The sequence below is a fragment of the Micromys minutus genome (genome assembly GCF_963924665.1).
Source record: "Micromys minutus genome assembly, chromosome: 18".
Classification (NCBI taxonomy): Eukaryota; Metazoa; Chordata; class Mammalia; order Rodentia; family Muridae; genus Micromys; species Micromys minutus.
Window position 1 is genome coordinate 39,385,397 of NC_137953.1, and position 20,992 is coordinate 39,406,388.

The 20,992-nt window shown below is 39.0% G+C and overlaps 1 protein-coding gene across 1 annotated transcript in view; it reads right to left on the reverse strand.

The window, feature by feature from the left end:
- Window positions 1-20,992, reverse strand: part of MGAM (maltase-glucoamylase) — a gene marked incomplete at both ends in the record, with an annotated part of 194,548 nt that overhangs the window by 93,414 nt on the left and 80,142 nt on the right. The window contains 21 exons of the mRNA XM_080932402.1: window positions 1,568-1,624; window positions 2,873-2,957; window positions 3,586-3,734; window positions 4,088-4,204; window positions 4,296-4,330; window positions 4,445-4,578; window positions 5,509-5,647; window positions 6,498-6,585; window positions 6,983-7,117; window positions 9,195-9,257; window positions 9,581-9,691; window positions 9,935-10,063; window positions 11,012-11,137; window positions 12,184-12,296; window positions 13,007-13,103; window positions 13,352-13,520; window positions 14,350-14,504; window positions 14,733-14,933; window positions 15,250-15,402; window positions 18,697-18,864; window positions 19,279-19,322. Coding sequence (XP_080788528.1) covers window positions 1,568-1,624; window positions 2,873-2,957; window positions 3,586-3,734; window positions 4,088-4,204; window positions 4,296-4,330; window positions 4,445-4,578; window positions 5,509-5,647; window positions 6,498-6,585; window positions 6,983-7,117; window positions 9,195-9,257; window positions 9,581-9,691; window positions 9,935-10,063; window positions 11,012-11,137; window positions 12,184-12,296; window positions 13,007-13,103; window positions 13,352-13,520; window positions 14,350-14,504; window positions 14,733-14,933; window positions 15,250-15,402; window positions 18,697-18,864; window positions 19,279-19,322 — 2,468 coding nt within the window. The remainder of the gene's footprint in view (window positions 1-1,567; window positions 1,625-2,872; window positions 2,958-3,585; window positions 3,735-4,087; window positions 4,205-4,295; window positions 4,331-4,444; window positions 4,579-5,508; window positions 5,648-6,497; window positions 6,586-6,982; window positions 7,118-9,194; window positions 9,258-9,580; window positions 9,692-9,934; window positions 10,064-11,011; window positions 11,138-12,183; window positions 12,297-13,006; window positions 13,104-13,351; window positions 13,521-14,349; window positions 14,505-14,732; window positions 14,934-15,249; window positions 15,403-18,696; window positions 18,865-19,278; window positions 19,323-20,992) is intronic.

Below are 20,992 nucleotides of genomic sequence, written 5' to 3' on the forward strand. Positions count from 1 at the left end.
CTGGAACTACAGGCTTGGGGTATGCTACTCAGTAGTCTTGTCCTGGTCTTGTTAAATGTTAACCATCATTGTTTTTTCCAGGATAGTGGCACTTGGATCTCCAGACTCTACAGTATGTTTCCATAAAAGTTTTTGAAAAGCAAGTATTAGCTTACCATTACATTGTTAACTCCAAATGGAAAAGTACCTAGCATCACAAATCCTAGAACTTAGCAGAGATTTTTGCACCACAGCAAGACTATAGCTCCAATAGTCCACTGAGATGCCTGGGATGTGGACTTTAAGGCATCTACATTCTCAAGTCCAAGCCCAAGCAAAAGCAGGGCCGCCCTTCCAGTGAGGGCTTCCTTTAAGTGATGTACACTAGGTGTCTCCCTGTCTAACCGCACTAGAAGTTCTGAAACATCCAGAAAGACTGTTAAAGTGAGGCCAACCAACATGCAAATCCAGGACACTGTGAAAGCCACGGGAAATGCCTGCTCTCTTCCTCCAAGTGCCTCATGCTGAATTGAAAGCTAAGTCTTAGTGTATGTCTACCCTTAAGAGACACTAGATAGCAACCAAGAAGAAAGAAAACGACTCAGTGCCCCTAGGACAGAGAAGCTCCTTTGTCCTTGCTGAGTTTTCACCCAGATTCGCTGCAATGTCCTTGAATGAAAGAGGCTAGGGCAGGGCTCTGCTTCTGGTCTTCCTGATCTTCACAGGAAGTCAGAAGAGATGGGCTAGTTAGAGGGCAAGGATGCTCCTTGCGTTCAATTCTCCCCTAAGAATTAAGCTCTGTCTTATATATGTCCTTCAAGAGATCACCTCTGAAGTATTCTCTTAATACCCTTCCATACCAGCTTCTCTCCTATTGTCACTCTGGCCCAGATATCTGAAATAGAGAGCCCCTGTGGTTGCCTTCAAAGTGAGCATGTGTTGTTTGGACAAGGATTTGAGGGCTCACGTATTATGTAATGATTCAGAAGAACTGATCATGAGTACATATACCAGCAGTTCTCTTCCTGTAGGTTATGAACCCTTTGGAAGTCAAATGATCCATTCACAGAGGAGAACTAAGACCATCAGAAAACACAGATGTTTACATTGTAATTCATAACAGTAGAAAAATTACACTTATAAAGTAGCAACAAAAATACTTTTATGGCTGTGGGTCACCAAGACATTATGAACTATATTAAGGATTGCAGTATTAGGAAGGGTGAGAACCACAGATCTATATTATAGAAGCATATATTTATAAATAGATAGAAACAAAGGCCTCTTTACTGGAAGCAAAAATTATCTTATATATTTTCAAGAAGTGACTAATCATCATTGTGCTTAGAAATATCATACAGGAAGATAAGATGGGACAGGCACTGATGGATTTATATGTCATGTCAGCTCCCTGGTCTTGCTCTGCCCCATCTTAGAAGATGAGAAAATATCGACCACAGGAAATTCATGGTTTGTGCAAGACAATAGCACAGGGTCTCCAAGATGGTTATTTAGCACAAGATCTGTCAAATACTAAAAGAATTGTACTGTACTGTTGTCAGGTTGTATAAACATTTAGAAACCTTACCGTATAGTAGTCATACCAGCGGGCTCTGGGAAAATATGCCTGTACTTTTCTGGCATTCTGTCATTAAACACAAACAAGATGTCAGTAGAACTGTTTTCTAGGACAGAGAAACCAACACATACAGAAGGAAGCTACAACAGTCGTGAGAGCCTTGAGTCTCACTCTCCTGAAATGAGCAATAACAGGAAGGACACCTCCCCCACTCTCTTTTAATGGAAAGTTCTTTGTTTTGTTTTGTTTTACCAATGTTCCTCATAATGTCCCTTGGATCGTACAACTTGAATGACCCTTTCCTTACAAAGACACCCCAGTTTGTGTCTAGAGAGAAAAGTACTCACGTTTGGCTAAGAAGCAAAGAAAATATTCTAGGTTTAGTAAGATCTGAGTAATATTCAGCAGCCGGTCTTTCATCAGAAACCCAATCATTCTCAAAGGATGTTTAAAAAAAAAAAATATATATATATATATATATAGAGAGAGAGAGAGATAGATATAGATATTTATGTGTGTATGTATATTATTTGCACATTGTATGTATATTATATACATATATAATTAAATATTTATATATATATAGAAGTGTGGAAATTAATAAAAATATTGTAGCTGTTTTCTAGTCGCCTTGCATAAGGACCAGCTATGAGGGGACACACACTGCTGTACAGCAGTTCATCCAACAAACTTTGTTTTAATGGTGAGAGGATTGGCTGCTTGCAGTGAATTACTTTTCTTACAGTCTCCACCTAAAACCATATACTAACTAAGGGAACGCTTATATCTTCAAATATTACACAAGGTTATTTAGGTTCTTCATTGTCCTATGGAGCACAGTTGTTGATAACTTTAGAGAGAAATAATCCGAGGGAGATCATTTTGATTAATTTTGCTGAGAAAATTGTTAGAATTTAAGGTGGATTCTTCATAGTTCTAAGAAAAATTGATGAAACCAGGATGAAGGGAGGAAAAAGCAGTTGTTAAAATTTTGTCCATAACTGGAAAGAAAACTTTCTGTCTCCTCCTCGCCCATAACAGAAAGGCAACGTAAAGAAAAGATGAAACACGTGTGAGGAGCATCCATATGAGGTTTTGGCCCTGAGTGTGAGCTTCCAGAATCAGCGGAAAACCTTTCTACTATGGGTGTCCTAGCTTCACCTCAATGGCCAGTAGAACGTTTAATATTTTTTTGGCTCAGTTATAAGAAGGAAAAATGGAAAAGGTGAATCTCCAACACACAGGCCTTCTCTGCTCTGTGTTTACCCAGCCTGACAGCTGTGCTCCTTCTCCCCTCAGAGGCCCCATACTCACAGGTTCCAGCACAGGGCTGACTAGGAAGGCTGGGCCCAGCAGGAACTGTTTGTCTATGTTCCAGGTCTCCCGGTCTGACACAAACCTAAAAATGGAAATCAAGGTATCACAGTCAGATCCCAACGAAGCCTCAGCCTAAGATCCTGAAGAAATCTTCAAGTCTGGACTCAGTCCAGAAATGCAGCTGAGCCCAACAGCATCTCTATTCTACTTTAATCAGTTCATATAGACCACATTTCCTACAAGTCACTTTCCTCAAACCTCAGAAGGAATTTGGACATATTGGCTATATAAAATATCTCTATCCCTCTTCAGCTCCACATTAAATATAAGAATAAGCCTCAATCCCCAAACTTCTCCTTAAAATACCCACTTTAGTAATATTGTTGCATTTGTAAACATAAACTACAGAAGAAAAGATGTTTTTTGTGTCCCAATAAAGAAGAAATTATGGTATTTTATTTCTTATCATTTAAAAACTTTTTTGTTAAAATAAAAATACCTTCTATCCAAGATCTGTTGTGTGTGTAAAATTCAGTTATAAGAGGGAACAAAGTATTCTTTCTGATTAGAGAGCCAACAATAAACTGGACTGATAGTTTGAATAGTTGAATTCATTATTTCAATTGTTGAAAGAATTGTTGCATCAATGCCCACCCGGCAGGTTGAATGACTCATCTAGTTGGTCATCAGGATTTCTGCTGGACACTTACTCATGCAGAAGAGGCCTCACAACTGTGCTGCCCTCCATGTGGGCTTTGTACATCAAGGTGTAGAGATACGGTAACAGGGTGTATCTGGTCTCCAGCACACTTCTGGAAATATCCTCAAAATCTTTATCCCAGGATACAGGGTCTTGTCTCTACAGAAAGAGAGTGTTTAGAGTCTAGCTGTTATCTCTCAAGGGACTTAAGGTCACTTAAAGGCTATCCCAAATATTTCTACACAACTGAACTCAAGAATATTCTTAGTAGTTGAAAAACAGCTACAGCTTTCACAGGAATATGACTCTATAAAATAATCCTTATGAGACATAAAAAATTCTTCCTAAATATAAAGAATCATCATATACTGAAGAATATGCATCACAGGAATGAAGGCTTAAGCCTTAATGTCTTTGAAGATCTCCCCAAGGGACACAGATGTTAAGAATGTTCTCAGAAACCAAGGTAGAATTTCAGTGGCAGAGTACAGATGAAGAGGTTGACATCATACCCTAGTCCCAATGGTGTTGTGGTTCCTGGAGAAGGGGTAAAAGGCACCCAGCTGCATCCAGCGAACACACATCTCATATTGAGCATCTTGAAAGAACCCACAGATGTCTGACCCGGTCTGAAACAACATGGAACAAAGTCAGCTCTTGGTGCTTTCTAAGAGACACTGTCATCTTCCTAAGGAGGAGGAATATGTAAAGGACACTTACATAGGAGATGCCAAAGAGGCTGAACTCCATCATGCCTGCAATGAGAGATGCAGCAGGGTCAGGACAGGACATTCTCTGCCTCCTCCTCCTCCCCCTTCACCAAGGATCCTATCCCCATCCCTGCCTGCAGAAGAACAGAGCCCACACACCAATGATGGATTTCCCCAGCTGGTCCCAGGCAGCTGTGTTGTCTCCCAGCCAGTGTCCTCCCCAGCGTCCAGAGGAGGGGAATGTGGAGCGGGTGATGACGATCCCTCTCTCTCCTGTCACCTCCTGCACAGCTCTGGTTGGGAAATTAGAGATGTAGTTGAAGATAGAACAGGAAGGACATATATTATGTTCTCTGAAACTGTAGGACTTAGGGTCCTGCTGGCCAGTGACACAATAGTACTAATGGTTTTTCACAATAGTCAGCTAACAACCTCATCACGTAGTAAACCCATTGCACTGTCCCCAGATATTAACCAACCGCAAGACTTATCTGTTTATCCTTTCGATGTTTGGTCTTCTATAACTGATGAACTAAAAGACAAATTCTTTTTCTAGAATGAAATTGTATGAATTGTATAATTATTCATTGAGGTCCCTAAGTAGGACGAGGCTATTTCTACCCTTGGATCATGTAAGAAGAATGGCTAAACAGCTCAGTATGCGTGATTCACTTTGTAAATAAAATAGATTATAGTATCCTGTTTTGCTTTTGTCTCTTATAACTAATACTATCACATTATCAGCTGCATTGTTTAATAATTTCTTCAATCCCCATGCATGTCCTCCTCAATTGAACAATACATTTCTTAATGATGAAACACTGCCATATTTAAACCTGCCCTCCCAGTCATAACTGGGATCTGTCTCCAGGTAGAAGTACTTTATTTTTATTAAGAAATAAGAATTTTGGACCTGGAAAGATGGCTCAGTGGTTAAGAGCACTGAATGCTCTTCCAGAGGTCCTGAGTTCAAATCCCAGCAACCATATGGCTGATTACAACCATCTGTAATGAGATCTGATACCCTCTTCTGGTGTGTCTGAAGACAGCTACAATATATATGTATATATATATATATATATATATATATATATATATATATATATATATATATATATATTCTTAATCTCTTGAAGAGAAAATAGAAGGGAATACAGGAAAATTTCACCAGGAACTGTCCATCCCCACTGATAATGCCAACTGCAAAAAAATGTGCCACTCACTCGTAGGTGGGTCTGGTCTGGGACCACCCGTACAGGCTGTGCACATCATAGTGCCGCACCCTGGAACCATCTGGAAGGATCTGCTCGCTCTCCATGCACAGGGTCTTACTGCTCAGGCCCCTGTCCCTGGCTTCCAGATCTGCGGGAGAATTTATGGATGACAGGCAGTTCTGAATCTTCTCATTGCTGACCTCTTTTCTGTCATCTAAAATCTGTATCATAGGACTAAGATGACAACCCCTCAGAGCATGAGAACAGTGGCCAGCACTGGACTCCTCATTCCTTCAGGTGTTTTCAACACCAAGTTCCCTAGAGAAACTGGTGACATGAGAAAGAGCGCAAGCTATTGTACACTCTGGAACAGCTCTGAGCCGGAATGTTAATGTACCAATTGTTTCCCATAATTCCTACAAGTATTGTATCCCTGGTATAGAGTTGTCTTGATCTTGGCATAGAAAATTGAGATTCAGCAGTATCACATAACCTATGGAAGGTCACACAGTTCATGGAATAACTTATAAAACAAATCCATAGGTACTACAACTCTAAATCTCCTTAACTCCCTGAGAATGGGAAGGTCCTTTTAAATAACCACTAATGGCAACTACATTTCTGTATATAAAGTGACATAAATCTGAATAACTAACAAATTTTTCTGTTAGAATCCCTTGCAAACATTACCACTGTAGGATATTTTCTATACTGACTATTGAAGTTTGCCCAGAGATCTAGGTACACACAAACACGCAAATGCTATAAAATCTAAGAACATATTTAAAATCTGAAATCGTAGCAAACACAAACACACACACACACACACACACACACACACACACACAGGCACACACGTTTTTGATAGTAGTCCCAGTACACCACAGCATCAGTGAGAACCTGTACTTGGTAGCGAGGGTAATTTCTAGCTGCTAGGCTCCAGCAGAGTTCATGTTTCCAATCATTGATCAGTAGCAGAGAAAACTTAGGGTCCTTACATGGTATGTAGGGAGGGCGGTTCAGAGCAGCATCACTGCAGCCTGGAGGAACTGCCCCATTCACGAAGCTGGAAGGTTCATTCATGTCCTACAAATGTAAGAGATGTGATTTGCACATAAAGATACATACATATGGCCAGAGACAAGGAAGAATGAGTAAAGCAGCCAACCTCCACTGATTGCTACAGATGCTTCCCAGGGAGAACCATCATCCTCTGTGGATCATGGGGAGTAGCTAGAAAGTACAACTCAACCCTCCAGGTCAAGCAAACATCCAAATACTTTCCAGTAACCAGTCTTGCAGTAGGTTTTTTAGAGATTCTAAGAACTAGGAAGAGTCAGAACTATTCCAGACTCTGTCAGAGGAAGTGTGGAGTGGTGTACCCACAGTCTTCCTGAATGATTATCATCCTCTAGACTATAAAAAACCCACTATCACTCATATAAACACCCGCACTTATCCACGTGAACCCATACACACTTACAATCCACAGGCCATCAAACTTCAAGCTCTTTGCTGGATCCTGTGGATTGCTGTGAAGTTCTTTAATCTCCCTCTTCCACCATGTGGCAGTTGAGTTACGGAAAAAGTCTGGAAAGGCCACGTAAGCTCGGTATTGCTGTAACAGTAACAAAATTTACCTGTGAGACGTGAACACATTGGACAGCAAATACTTCCTAAGAACTTATCTCAAACAAACCTTTGCATTATGTGGTAGTAGACAGTTGTAGCCATAAAATATATTCTTAGCATATTTTAGAAATATTAAGTGCAGAGATAAATGAGCATAAACAATGCACCTCCCTTACAAATATCCATATATTTTCTGCAGACTGCTTTTCTTTTTCATGTCAACATCTTGAACTCACTCTTTTTTGTATAGATGTATAGCCCTCAAGTTGATCTCTATTTCCTAATGACTCTCTAGCGAGAAAGAAGGAACGAGTGAGAATCTACAGGAGGCAAGATATTTCTCTGGTACTGAATGCCAAATTGGTGAAGACAGATCAAAATGTATATTGAATCTTGTTAATAACATCAATAAAACATAAACTGAACTTGAATAAAATATACCAACCATTGAAATATGCCCTAATCAGTTTCTGTTCTCTCCTAACACATCTACTGTAACAGAACATAAGTATGTGCAGAAGAATCCCCATAAAACCCAGTCCTAAGTGTGAAGAATTCATTTTACATCTATAACACTACTACTCTCAAAGGGACCATGATGGTCAGAGATCAAAACCCAGTAACTGGATGTCTCTGGCTTGTACTAAAAAGTTTTACCTACTATTCTAGAGTTATCTCAAATCTAATCCATAGCCTCCAGCCATAATAGAACTATGAAATATATGACTTCCTATCCAGGACTAAACTTAGACTTGAAAACCAACTTCTCTGTGAAAAGCATGGATATCAGCTCTAATTCCTATCAACCTGATGGCTGGTCACTGCAGTTTTTTCCTAGATCACTGAAAGCCCTGAGCATTGGCAAAAATATTTACTCTAATAGTTTCCCAAGGAGTCTGTGGCACTGGGCCCTTGTGAGTAACTAAAATCCGCAACTAAAACTACTGTTCTTTGTCCCCACAAAAATGCCTAACTGGTTATTCATAACCCTAATATAATTTTTAGACACTGTAAGTTACATTACTGTTTGAGAATACACACACAAGCTTTTTCACCTAATAACCCCTGACTAGGTATCCTGGATACACAGACCTTTTCTTGGACTTCCCCAGTTCTCTAGGAAAGTTGGAAAAAAAGGAACACACACACACACACACACACACACACACACACACACTTGCCTGTCTGGAAAAAATAATTATATGGAAAAAGACTAAAGATTAGGTCAGGTACATGTTCTCCAGAAGATTCCCTCCTCACCCTAAGGGCCCTATTCACATATTATCAAACAATCAGACAATTGAGAGGAAACAAAACAGAATACACACCAGTATATTGGGTGAGCATCTTGAGCAGAAGAGGGCCAGAGCACAGACAGGAGCAAGAGGACCCACGTATTCATTCAAGCAACCAGTACATGCTAATGAAGCCCATGGGAAAATAAGTTCAGAGCATAGTGTATCCAGATCATTTACAAAGAAGAATTTGCTCCCAGAAGAAAGCAAATGTATAATACAATACTGGACTAAAGAAGTAAAAACAACCCTGAGACCCCTAGGAGAGGGAGTCAGAGATAGGATTTATAAGTATGAGGACAGAGAAGCCTGTATGTAGGGTGAAAATGTACATATAAAATAATGTCTAATTGATAAAGACAAAGGCTTGAAACTATTTAAAAGTTTTCATAGGGGGAAAAACAATCTTAACAATAAGAACCACAGTTTAGAGGGAAAAGAAATCCCTTAGCAATATCTCCCAATTGAAAGGCTCTGAACGCTTGGATTCTGACAATTTAGGATTGAAATCACCATTATGTCTTTAATAACCATGAGCAAGTAACTTACATTCTCTGAGTCTTAGACATTAGAAACAATAATATTGATATCACTATTAAAGATGAAACATAAATAGGAAGGAAATGTGTGTGGGAGGTCATCGGTACATGAATGACAGGAAGGACACATGTCACAAGTGTATCTTCATCATGCTCAATAGTACCAAGGGGAACTTCTAGAACTCTAGGTATGGCTTCCCTTTCAAGATAATTCTGACTTCACTTTTACCTCCACTTGATCATCCCAGCCTAAAGAAGGGTCCACAATGATATTAGGATAATCGGGCCAGACCTGTGAGCAGAAAAACAACAACAAAAAAAAAAAAAGAAGAAGAAAGAAAAAAAAAGGATCAACAGAAATGCCTCAGACAATCTGCCATACACAGAGTTTCCTGGAAAACTATAAGCCACAGTCCTACAATTCAACTTTCATGTAGGATTGTTATATGGAGAAGTAGATTCCATGAAGCTTTTAATTATTGTCAGTAATCATTAGCTGTAAAACCAAAACTAAATCCCAATGACCAAATGGACTAGGTGAAAGCCACATTTCCAAACAGGTTATTAATTTCTGAGTCCAGAGTGAGGATTACTGAAAGACTGCCCAGTTCATACCTTTCCCCAGACAATGCCTCCATTATTGGGATAGCTGATGAAGACGTCATCTGCCACTCCCCTGGTGAAGGCAGGGTAGGGCTGTGTCTCATTGCCAGAAATGGCTGGGTCCTGCAGTCAGAGCACAGGGCAGGTAGGAAGTTTACGACAGAAGATAGAGTGGTAGCAAAGGTTGGAGGGTTGTTATTCCCCAGTTTCAATTTGCACTATAGTTTCCATGGTTCCCAAGAAATACACTTATATTAACTACATTTCTATTTCTCTCCTAGAACAGGAAAGGACAGGCAGGCCAAGGTGATCGCCACACAAGTCCATTGTTCCATTAACAGCCTACACATTCACACAAGGACTCACCAGAATGAGGATGACCCGCATTCCATTGGCCTTCATGCGATTGATCAGGTCTGGGAACCCAGAGAACTTGGGGCTGAGCTTGAAGTCCAGCTGCCTCTCCATGTAGTCAATGTCTGAGTACTGCACATCCTAGGATGACACAAAGAAGACTGGCTGATGGCACAGACAGTTCAAGCTCCAGAAGAAAAATGTCCCTGTCCCAATCTAGTGATGCCATATTATGGGTTTGGTTTCTGGGATTTTTTTTTCTTTTTCTCATATGACTTCACCGAATACCTGAAATAACATTTAATCTAACATGTAAACAGAGTAAGATGAGTGATAAATCCTGTCTGGAAGGACTCTTGTAAATATAAATAAAAGCACTATTAAAACATGTGCTTTGAAAGCAGACGCTGTGGGGCATGGTGACTTCCAGGGCTGTCCCTGGAATCAGCGGTTCTCATTCACAGATACTGTGTGTGCTGATGAGATATGGACAGTAGTAAGTCTGCTATAAGTCAATGCAACGCAAAGCAAAACCACACAAGAACTGTGAAAAAGCAACACTGAGGGTAATCAGACACATTTTTCTCATTAAGATGATATATTTAATTACCTACTTTGATTTAATGAAAATAAGATGAAGAACAGAACAACATATAGACAAATCGATTAAATATGAAAAAGAATCTTCTAGATCTGGCCTATTGGAAGCCTCTTGCCCTCAAGCAAGGGAGGTTGGCTCCACAGGTATATCCTTTGTAAATGAAGCCCTAGACTCTGCGTTTGTGACAGTGTGCCTCGTGGTCTGAGACTGTTGGAGGCATAACAACTCCTTAAGAGGGTCTGACTAATTTGGGTTCATCTTTTGCATAGTTAAGTATAAGTACTATCATGTAAATCTTCTATTTTTATGAAAAGAACCTTACGACTAATTTCCTTGGGCCAAAATTAGTTCCTCACTCTTAGTCTGAGTCACTAATGCTCAGATCCCCAGGAGCAAGAACACACTATCATAGGAACAGGCTCTACACAGATTTGGTTGGCTCTGAGGTCGCAGAACCAGCACACCAGGACAGCAGGACATGCACGTACGTAGGGGATCTGCTTAGTCATCATCTCATCATACAAGCTGGCGATTTCAGTATCATTCTCGTATCCATAGCGACACAGCTGGAATCCCAGGGACCAGTAAGGTACCATCACAGGCCGGCCAATCATCTAGAAAACAGACAAAAAGTGTTAGTACTTCTAAAAAAAAGAATATTTGACCAGTCCAAACTAAACAAATTCAACTCTAGGAAAATATTGGGAAGACACAGCTTCCTTCCCTGGTGACACCCTGAGAAAATGTTACTAGTAACCTAAAGCTTATCTTATAGGAATTCTGAAAACTCTGGTTTCATTCTCACATTTTTAATGTTAATATTTTTATTTTTATTAATTATTTTATTTATTTACATTTCACATATCCCCACCTCCTTCTTTAAAAAAAGTCTAATGCTGTGATTAGAAGCACAAATCCCATATGTAAAATCCCTGCCTGAACAAAGAAGCTGTAGCTCTGGCAGCTAGATCACAGGGACAGTTACAGGAATTTTTTTCCTCCATATTTTGCCTTTCATAAATAAGACTAAGAGTAATTTCTCACCGTGTTTTTTATGAGTACTGCATGTGATAATGTCTGTGAAGTGATCTAACACGTAGCAGCTAATTGATGTGAAAACAGTCACACAAATGTTCGCTTTGTGAACCACGGTAGTTACCTTTTCCATATCCACCCTATCACTTTCACTAGCATGAACATCAACATTGATCCATGGTGATCATGACCCGAACCAATGTCAGCAGTAACAGGAATAGCACTAATAACATCACCCCCCCATCACACACTATCATCAACTTTATTACCACCATTATCACAATCATTATCAATATACCCATCACCCCATACTTTCAGCACTCCAAAAATAGTTTACACAAACACACCTAACTCTACTACCATCACTCTCAATCCTATCACAGTCATCATGTCCCCCCAGTACCACGACACACCACCACCACTAATACTACCTTCTGCCTATAATGCTATAACAGTTAGAATGTAATGGTGTTGAAATGCAAGGACTGGTCTCTTTTTTATAATTTACTTCTTTCTGATAAAACCATTGATTGTAATTACCATGTGAGAATTACACTAATAAACACATGACTGGGAGCAGAGGATGTGCTAAGCTTAATACATGACAACCGAATGAACTTCCTACCTCTGTGTACTGCTGAGTGACAAGCTCAGGAGTTGGCCCCAAAAATACATAAAAATCCAAAATCCCCCCCGTGGTGCGATATGTCAGAGCAGGCATGGGCTGGAATGTGACATCTGAAAACAGAAAAACATCAACAATAATGAATGTCTTCAGGTTAACCAACTAGACTTGAAAGCTCTATTTCTCGTTTCCATTTTAGACCATGGATGGCAGACATTCAGTACTAAACCAACACAGAGCTGAGAAAGGAAAAACCTGCAGGATCCTTAGTGCTTCTTATAAGAAGTTTTAAAATTATCATGACTTCTATATCATATAATCAATATGTATCAATTAATCAATTTATCAATAGTATGAAAACTCCTAAATATCTCAAAGCAGCACTAAGTCTCAGTGTGTGCCTTCCATGGCTTCACTTGCAGCTACAGTCTGTATTTCTGAATTTGATTTTATGCCATTTTTTCTTATGTAGTATGAAAATATTGCCAACACCATTCTGCCAGAGGCAGTGTTCTAACCCCAAATCTTGGCAGCAATTCAAGTTATATAGCCAGTTGCCTCCAGCTGACACCCAGAAACTTGGGGACCCTCAGGAATTAGAATTTTGCTCTGCCTTCTTATGTAAGTGTTTTACACAATACCAAATAAAAGTTTAGTAAACACAGCAATCATAAATCTCTAGAATAAAATGAAGGCTAAACAGAAAAAAAAAATCATTACCCAGAGATGTTATTTTTGACTTAAGATGTAGCCAACTCAAAACCATGATAAAACAATTCAAGAATGGTTGGTACATAATAAGAGGACACAGGTGTCATCCTACCCATGGCATTGCTGTTCATCAGGAGGACTCCATGGGCACTGCCATCCTCCTCCAGCCCCATGTAGTAAGGGTGGACACCATAGGAATTCTTCTTGTACTATGAATCATAGGAGAAATAAAGATGTTAGAAGACTGTGCATGAGAAACAATCTCCACAGAAATTTGGTTGCTAGGTTGAGTCAGCTCCCTCTGTTCAGAACAGTGGAGAAAAGAAGGCACTTAAGAATTATGTCTATTTACCTAAAAGTAGAAGGGAACAATCAATAGACATCTGTAAAGAAGAAGCACAAGCCACACAGTATGGAGGGAGGGAGAGAACATGGACCACAAACACTCTGCCCTTACCCCTGGAGGCTCATCCCTGGAAAACATGCCCCATGTGTTCCAGTTCATATCTATCTTGAAGGTTGTGTGCTCAGTTTCCCCAAAGCCATAGATGTATGTGGAGGGCAGGCGGGTGGAGATACGGATGAACATGTCATTGAAGGTGAAGCCGAGGACCTGAGAGTCCCAGCTGCAGAGGAGAAGGAATATTTACAAAAGAAAGTCATCTCCAAGGTGGCTTCTAGCAGCTCACCCTCAAACAAAGCATAATCTATCAGTGGAAAGCAATCTCGAATACTCCCGTTAGTGGCCCATTGGTCACCATCCACTCATCCTCTTTCCATAGCTGCCTTTTCAAGTATCCTTTGCATAGCAGGAAACCCAAGCCAAGCCATCTTACTACAGCAACTGCCGTCACTCACTCGTGCCCTGCTCCTTGAAGACCCTCCTGAAGGCATCCAGGGCTGCGACTAAAGAGACCCCACTGTTTAAACATCATTCTTTTTGTCTCCTCTCTGTCACAAACATTACTTCTCTTCCCTTGGAACTCCATATTGGGCTCTTCTTGATCAAGGTTCTACTTCAAATGACACCTCTTCCTCAGAGAGACAGACTCAGACCACATTATCAGAAGCAGTGACTTCCCAGTAATTATTCACCCTGTATCTTTTTCTATACAGCATGGTTACAGCCGTATTATCTTTCTGTGTGTATTGTAACACTAGCATAGTTTGCTGAGAAGAGGTACTCATGTGTCTCCAATAAAAGTCATCATAATAACATCTAAGATGCAGACGGGAACCCTGAAATATTTGTAAATGTCCCACTGTAAGTGTCTTATGGATTACCCTCAAGATACTAAAGACTTCCCCTTAATCACAGATCAAAAGGAAATTGCTTCTTTATGGTTCTGGTCATGAACAATGTGGCACTTTAAGCCAGCTGTCTTCAACAACAATGAGCCTGGTTTAGAATGTTAAGAAAAGCAGTTTTTCAGAGCCAGACTAGGAACCACTTACATTACAGTGCCTGTACCCTTCCGGCGAATTTGGATCCCAAATGGATCCTCCTTGATGAGGACATCATATAGACGGCCTTCAGGGGTGCTTGATGGAGCACTGGGGATGTTCAGAGGGACTGGGACTTCATACCGACTGTGGTTTGGATCATAGATCTAGGCCAGAGGAAATTCATTTAAAGATACAAGTGGAAAAATAGCTTCTGATGTTCTATAATACTGGTTTTTCTCATTTCTCTCTGGATTCAGTTAAGATGCAGGCTATTTTACTGTGGAAATTTAAACACAAATATGCTTTTAAGGTTCTGTATCCTCGACCAGCAAAAAGCATCAGGATTGGAAAGACCCTGTTCACACCAGACAGCACACACACCCTGTGTTTACCTTAAACTGCAGCATTTCGTTCTTGTGGTAGGTCACTTGTAGCTGCAGTTCATTCACAGGAGTAGAGGGGAAGGCACCGATGTACTTAGATGCCTTCAGGGAGATGTTGGCTCTAGCCCCATGTGAGTCATACTGCACATCGCTGACCGAGTACAGCTCATTGACAAAGTAGCAAAAAGGGGCCCCCAAAGTGCTGGACTCCTGGAAAGGAAGTCAATATTCTGTGTCAGCAGGGAAGTCTGGATTATCAGAGTTAGAAAAGGCAATTTATATAAAGAAGTATGTGTATACATGCTATATCTTAATAGCTGGTCTTCAAAAAATATACTTATTAAAAATATCACAGTTCTATTTCCAGTTATGATCCAATCTCCACCAGATTCCTGAAACAGTCCTTTTGCCCTATGAACTTGAGGCTATGCAAAAGTAAACCAGTATCTCATGCTAATGCAACACTGAGTAGTAGTAGTGCACACACATACACACACACACACACACACACCTCCAGCTACATTACCTCCCAGACACAGCCTCGGGCAATACAGTTTGCTTCAGAAACCCCATGTTGATCTGGATAGCAATTTATCTTCTCCTCATCCCTCATGCTGTCTTCCCACTCCACTGTATAGGACTCATTCAGGAGAAGTCGGATGCCTGTAATGACTGCAACCTGCAGGGGTGACCAAGGCACAAGAAATTTATCACTAGAAATGAAGCCCTTACACAATCTGAACATTTAGAAAATCAAGTAGAAATAAGAACGGAGTCTCGATAATCAAGGCACATTGATGCCTTAAAGGAGAGTTGCGGATTAGATGTGAATCTATCAGCAGTGATGGGGAGATGTCAGTCCACGACTCCATTAGTCTTTATTAAATCATGTAATTATTGGAACAAATAACAATTTTCATGTTTCTTCTCGCTCCTTTCCTGATCTATCTGCCCCTATTTATTTTCTCACAAACATTCTCTTCTGCCCTTCTAGAATTTAGATTTCCTTCTTGTGTTTCTCTCCCCAAAGCAGTGTTTCTATCAATCTGGGCACACAGAAAACATATAGTGTCAAGCATAGTCCCAGGTTTCTGCAACTGTTAATGTCTTAATGTGACTTCCCCTACACTGGAATCACCTGGAACATGGGTCTAGAACCATGTGTGTAGATTATCTTCATTGCACTGACTGGGGAGAGATTATCTGTCCTGTCTTGGATCCTGGGATGAGGAACAGTATTCATTCATCACTCTCTGCTTTGTTTGTAGATGTGATGTAACCTAATGCTTTAAGCCCCTGCCATATTGACTTTTCCACCATGATAGACCAAACTTTTTGGAAGATTTATTTACATATGTGTGTATGTATGTGTGTATGTATGTATGTATGTATGTATGTATGTATGTATGTATGTATACATGAGTACACTGTTGCTGTCTTCAGACACACCTGAAGAGGACATCTGATCCCACTACAAATGGTTGTGAGCCACCATGTTGTTGCTGGGAATTGAACTCAGAACCTTTGGAACTGCTGAGCCATGTCTCTCTATTCCCCAATGGATCTGACCTTGAAACCATGAGCCAGAATAAGTGTTTCCTTCTTTACTTGCCCTTGTCATTGCATTATATCAAAGATAACGAGGCAGCTCTGATTCTTGTATTTCTGTGAGATATTATTCAAACTAAATGATTTTTTGAATATCAATTTAATCAATTGTAAACCTAGTGAGTTATGGGAAAAATTACATGTTTTTCCATACCTAGCACTTATCCAAGTTCATCTTCTTAAACCTTGAAATTTTCTGATACCCTACTTATCAAACTAAATATTCAACATTTTCTCTAATTTTTTTTAATATTTGTCTCTTCTTAAAAACCTTTTCTTTTCTTTCTTTCTTTTTTTTTTTTTTAGGAGGCAAGCTGACAGTTTAAGGACTATTCTGATTCCCTTAATCTCCTTCTGATCTGATGCTTCTTCCTCTTACTAATTTCAACTCCCCACTACCATTTCTAATAAGGCTCAAAAATCATTGTAAGACTCTGAAGATTAAATTAAGTATGACCTTTATAGTTTACCACATAAAACCCTACAAAATCTGACTCCATATTTCCTCTGGAGTAAACTGATCTTAATAAATACTTAAAACTAAATTTTACTGATGCTACATGCACAGGACTGTCAGGGTGACATCATGAGGCTATTTTCCATTCTTAGACTGCCTTATTCTGATAAAAATAAACCAACTTTAATGGGTTTATTTTTTTATGGCAAAGTGAGGCCTACTGTGGACATACTTTCTGATTCATAAAACACATGACCTTCTGCAGTATTCATTTTAGAATTGCAAAGCTCTCGAGTGATAATTCTATCTTGATCTATTATAGCATGGCTTTGAAAAGTTTACATCAAGTTCACTCGTTCACAACTGGGCAATTGTTGCCTTCCCCCTCCTCAATCAGCTTTACCTTTGCCGTCCTCTTTCTACTATCTTTCCTTTTTGCTTATTTTGTCTTCCCTTTTTCTATATCCTAAAATAGGGGCATTTTGATAGCACTAAGCATCCACTTGCAATCATTAGAGAAGAAAGAACATGAATCCTTAGAACCTTCCGCTACTAACGTCTGCTAGAAACTCTCCATCTTCTACTATCAACAGAAAGACAAAATGTTTGCCCTTTAGGGATTTCTTGTCATGGTCAACTAAGGAATATCACCATACACAACATCTTTATAGGTTCATCTCCAATCCTTCATCATAAGCTGTGCTCAGCAATTTCACTAAGCTTTGGACACCAGCAAAAATAAAACCAACCATATACCTGAATACATGTCATCAAAACAAAATTTCAGACATGATAAAATTTCATTAAACTAGGAGAAGAAACTGGCTTATTTTTACAAAATTTGGTAAAACCTTCATATGTGCCAATTCAGCAGCTCCACTATGTGTGCTCAAGATTACTGAGAGAGACTTCTCCTTTTATTAAGACATGAAGGAATGCAACCCAACTCTGTCTGGTGAATTATTTTTAATTATCTAATCCAATACAAAAAAATACATTGGGGGAACATCTTCAAGTTCTTTATCAAAAATATGTCATTAGAGTGTATTGTGTGTTGGAGTTAGAATTTTGATACTGTAGAAAGACAGAAAGAATTAAAACTTTAAAAAAAATTTAAAAATGTAATATATTAGGCCTCAGCTCTGGCCATAAGATCTTGGATCTACATTCATCTGATCCGACCTCCACTTTCCTATCTTTGCTATTCATGTTCATGTGTGTGTGTGTGTGTGTGTGTGTGTGTGTGTGTGTGTGTGTGTGTGTGTATACATATACATATATAACACACACACAAATAAGTGTTGGATAAGGTCATATCACTTTCCAGTGAAAAATTATCTTGTTTTTATCTAATCCAATACTTAGTAATTATTCTAGTAGGATCTTCAGATTCTTTTCTCTTAAAGATGTCATTAAAGTATATATGTATATTGGAGTGTATGTGTATACACACACACGTATTATATGTTATATGTTGTTATATGTTATATGTTATGTGTTATGTGTTATGTGTCATATGTTATATGTTATATATGTGACATACATATGAGACATATATGTGACTTATTTGTATGTGTTTTATCTATGTGCATATTATGTGTGTGTTTGTGTAATAATAAAGTTAATAAGAGAGCAGAACTCTTGAGAGACAATAAGAATCAGTTTGGGAAAACAACAAAACAAAAACATAAACATCTGCCCTTATCATCCTTGTCCCAGCAGCTCCCTGACTCATTCCAGCCCAGAAATGTCATCACATGTCCCACATGACACCATACTTCCCAACAGTCTAACTTATCCACCAGACCTCAGACGTGAAGGCAGTAATCCTTTGAGAACCACAGCCACTTTGACAAAAAAGAATCACCATAATGCCAACTTCAAAACCTCAACAAAATAGAGACTTACCTTCATGTTTGGATCGTAACTGACTTGAGGAGACATCTGATTTACCATACCATTGTGTTTCACTGTGACGTTGTAAAGCGCCTTTGTTCCAAAAATTTTAATCTCCTGAAATGCTAAGTTATCAGGGTTCATGTAGGTTGAGGTTAAAGTGCTCACATGCAAGTGGTTCTGAAACATATCAAGCATAATTATGCACAGATGAATAAACTAAGGTTCTGTAGACCTTAAAATGCCTCATCCTACAGTAGATGTTCAGCTGTTGGGAAAGCCCTCAAATAGAGAGTATCCACTAATGTATATTTCGGAGAAAAAAAAAAATAAGGAAATGCAGACAGACCTTTTACTTAAATACACTGGCTGCATAAAACAATTCTATTGGAAAATGCTACTTGCTCTGATTGATGAATAGTGTTGCCTCCTTTTGACAGCATGAGTAATAAAATTACTGGGAATTAGGCCATAAACAGGAATGTGTACATCCATAGCCATTGCAGCAAATGTAGTGACACACACACATGCCAATCAAGGCTAACGGTCAGATAAAAGCCTGCTCTTCAGATTCCTAAACATTTTTCTACTTACCTGAGTGACCGAAAATTTACACAAAATATTATTGGTTGTGAGATCTGAAAACAAAAGAGAGATGAGTCAGACTAGCATGGCCACTGCAGCAGGCTGAGTTTATGTCCTCTCCCTAAAGCTGACAGTCAGTTTCAAAGACCAAAGAAGCATGTCTTTTATGACAGATGAATCTAGTAATCCCACCTCTTCATTTCATCATCAATCAGTGCAAACAAGTTGTTTGCATTTTCTGCCTACTGGCAATAATGCCACAGTGAACACAGAGTGCACATTCTCTCTGGCAAGTTCATTTCACAGCACACGCGTGTGCATTGACAAGTGGGATGATTGCATCATAAAGCCATTTTGTTTTCAACTTTTATTTCTGCAATGGCTAGACCAACTTCTATTTCCACTAAAGTATGTCAGTGGGCCCTCTGGATTTCTGCACATGCACTAATTCTTGTTACAGTTAATTATTTCATACTGTTCATACTGCAAGATGTGAGGTGATACCTCATTATAGTATTTCATTTAAATCTGAATTTCTTGCTAGTGCTCACCGTTTTCTCATGTATCTGTAGCCTCTGTGTGTGTATGTTCTCTGAAATAATATATATTACAACATTTTTCCTATTTTAAAAATCACATCATAATTCCCTTGATTTCAATTTTAAGAGTATTTTTTTATCTTCATGTTGACTTTTTTTGTCAGATACATAATTTGCTCCATTTTGTAAGCTGCCTTTGAGAACTATTATTTTGTCTTTTTCTGTATATAAGACTTCAACATTTATGTAGTATCTGTCATTGGCTTTGTCTGTGAAGACCAGTGACAAAGAATATTTCCCTATTATTTTTCTAGAAGACTTACTTACACTCAGTGCTTAACTTGAAATATTGCATACATTTTACAATTATGAAGATATGGACAGTACCTAGAAGTCCATGAGCAGATGGTTGGAAAGAAAATAATGTAATATGCACAAAATAGAGTCTTCAGCAAGTGAGAACATAGAAATTCTGTATCATGTGGCCTTGCATGATCCTAAGGCACATCATATTAAATAAAGGGACCTAGGCACAAAAAGTACTTAGCCACCACATTTATATGTGAATTAAACAAACAAAAAAATACTTAAGAGAGAGTAAATAGAACTGTTTCTGGCAAACAGCATGGGAATAGTGAAGCTAGTTGATGGGCAGAGACACTGAGTTATAGAAGCATGTTCCGAGAAGAAAGTGCATGGCATGGGTGAAACTGGATGTCTTCATTATTGATCATGTTGATGATAATCAGTAAATGATTTATATATCTAAGACATTTGTAGAAAGATTATCTTATGTCTGTGTGAATATGGCACCTGTCAATAATAAATCTGATGGCCTATGGCTTAGCCAGGAAATAAGAGGCAGAACATTCTGGAGGAGAGAGAGTTCTGGGATGGAGTTAAGCAGGAGATTGAACCAGGAAGATTTGATGAGAGAATGAACTGCACACATGGTACCTAAGCACAGAACACCAGCAACGTGGCAGAACATAGGTTAAAATAAATGGGTTTTCTTAAGTGTCATGATTTTAATTAAAGAAAAGCCAAGCCATATTGCCAAGGTGTTTGTAAATATATTTTGAGCCTGAGCCTTATTTCTAGGAGCATAGGACTGGGAGAAAAAACCAGGCCTAACTTCTTTAGATGTTGAGTATGTTCAAACTATTTTTAATCTATTATTTTCA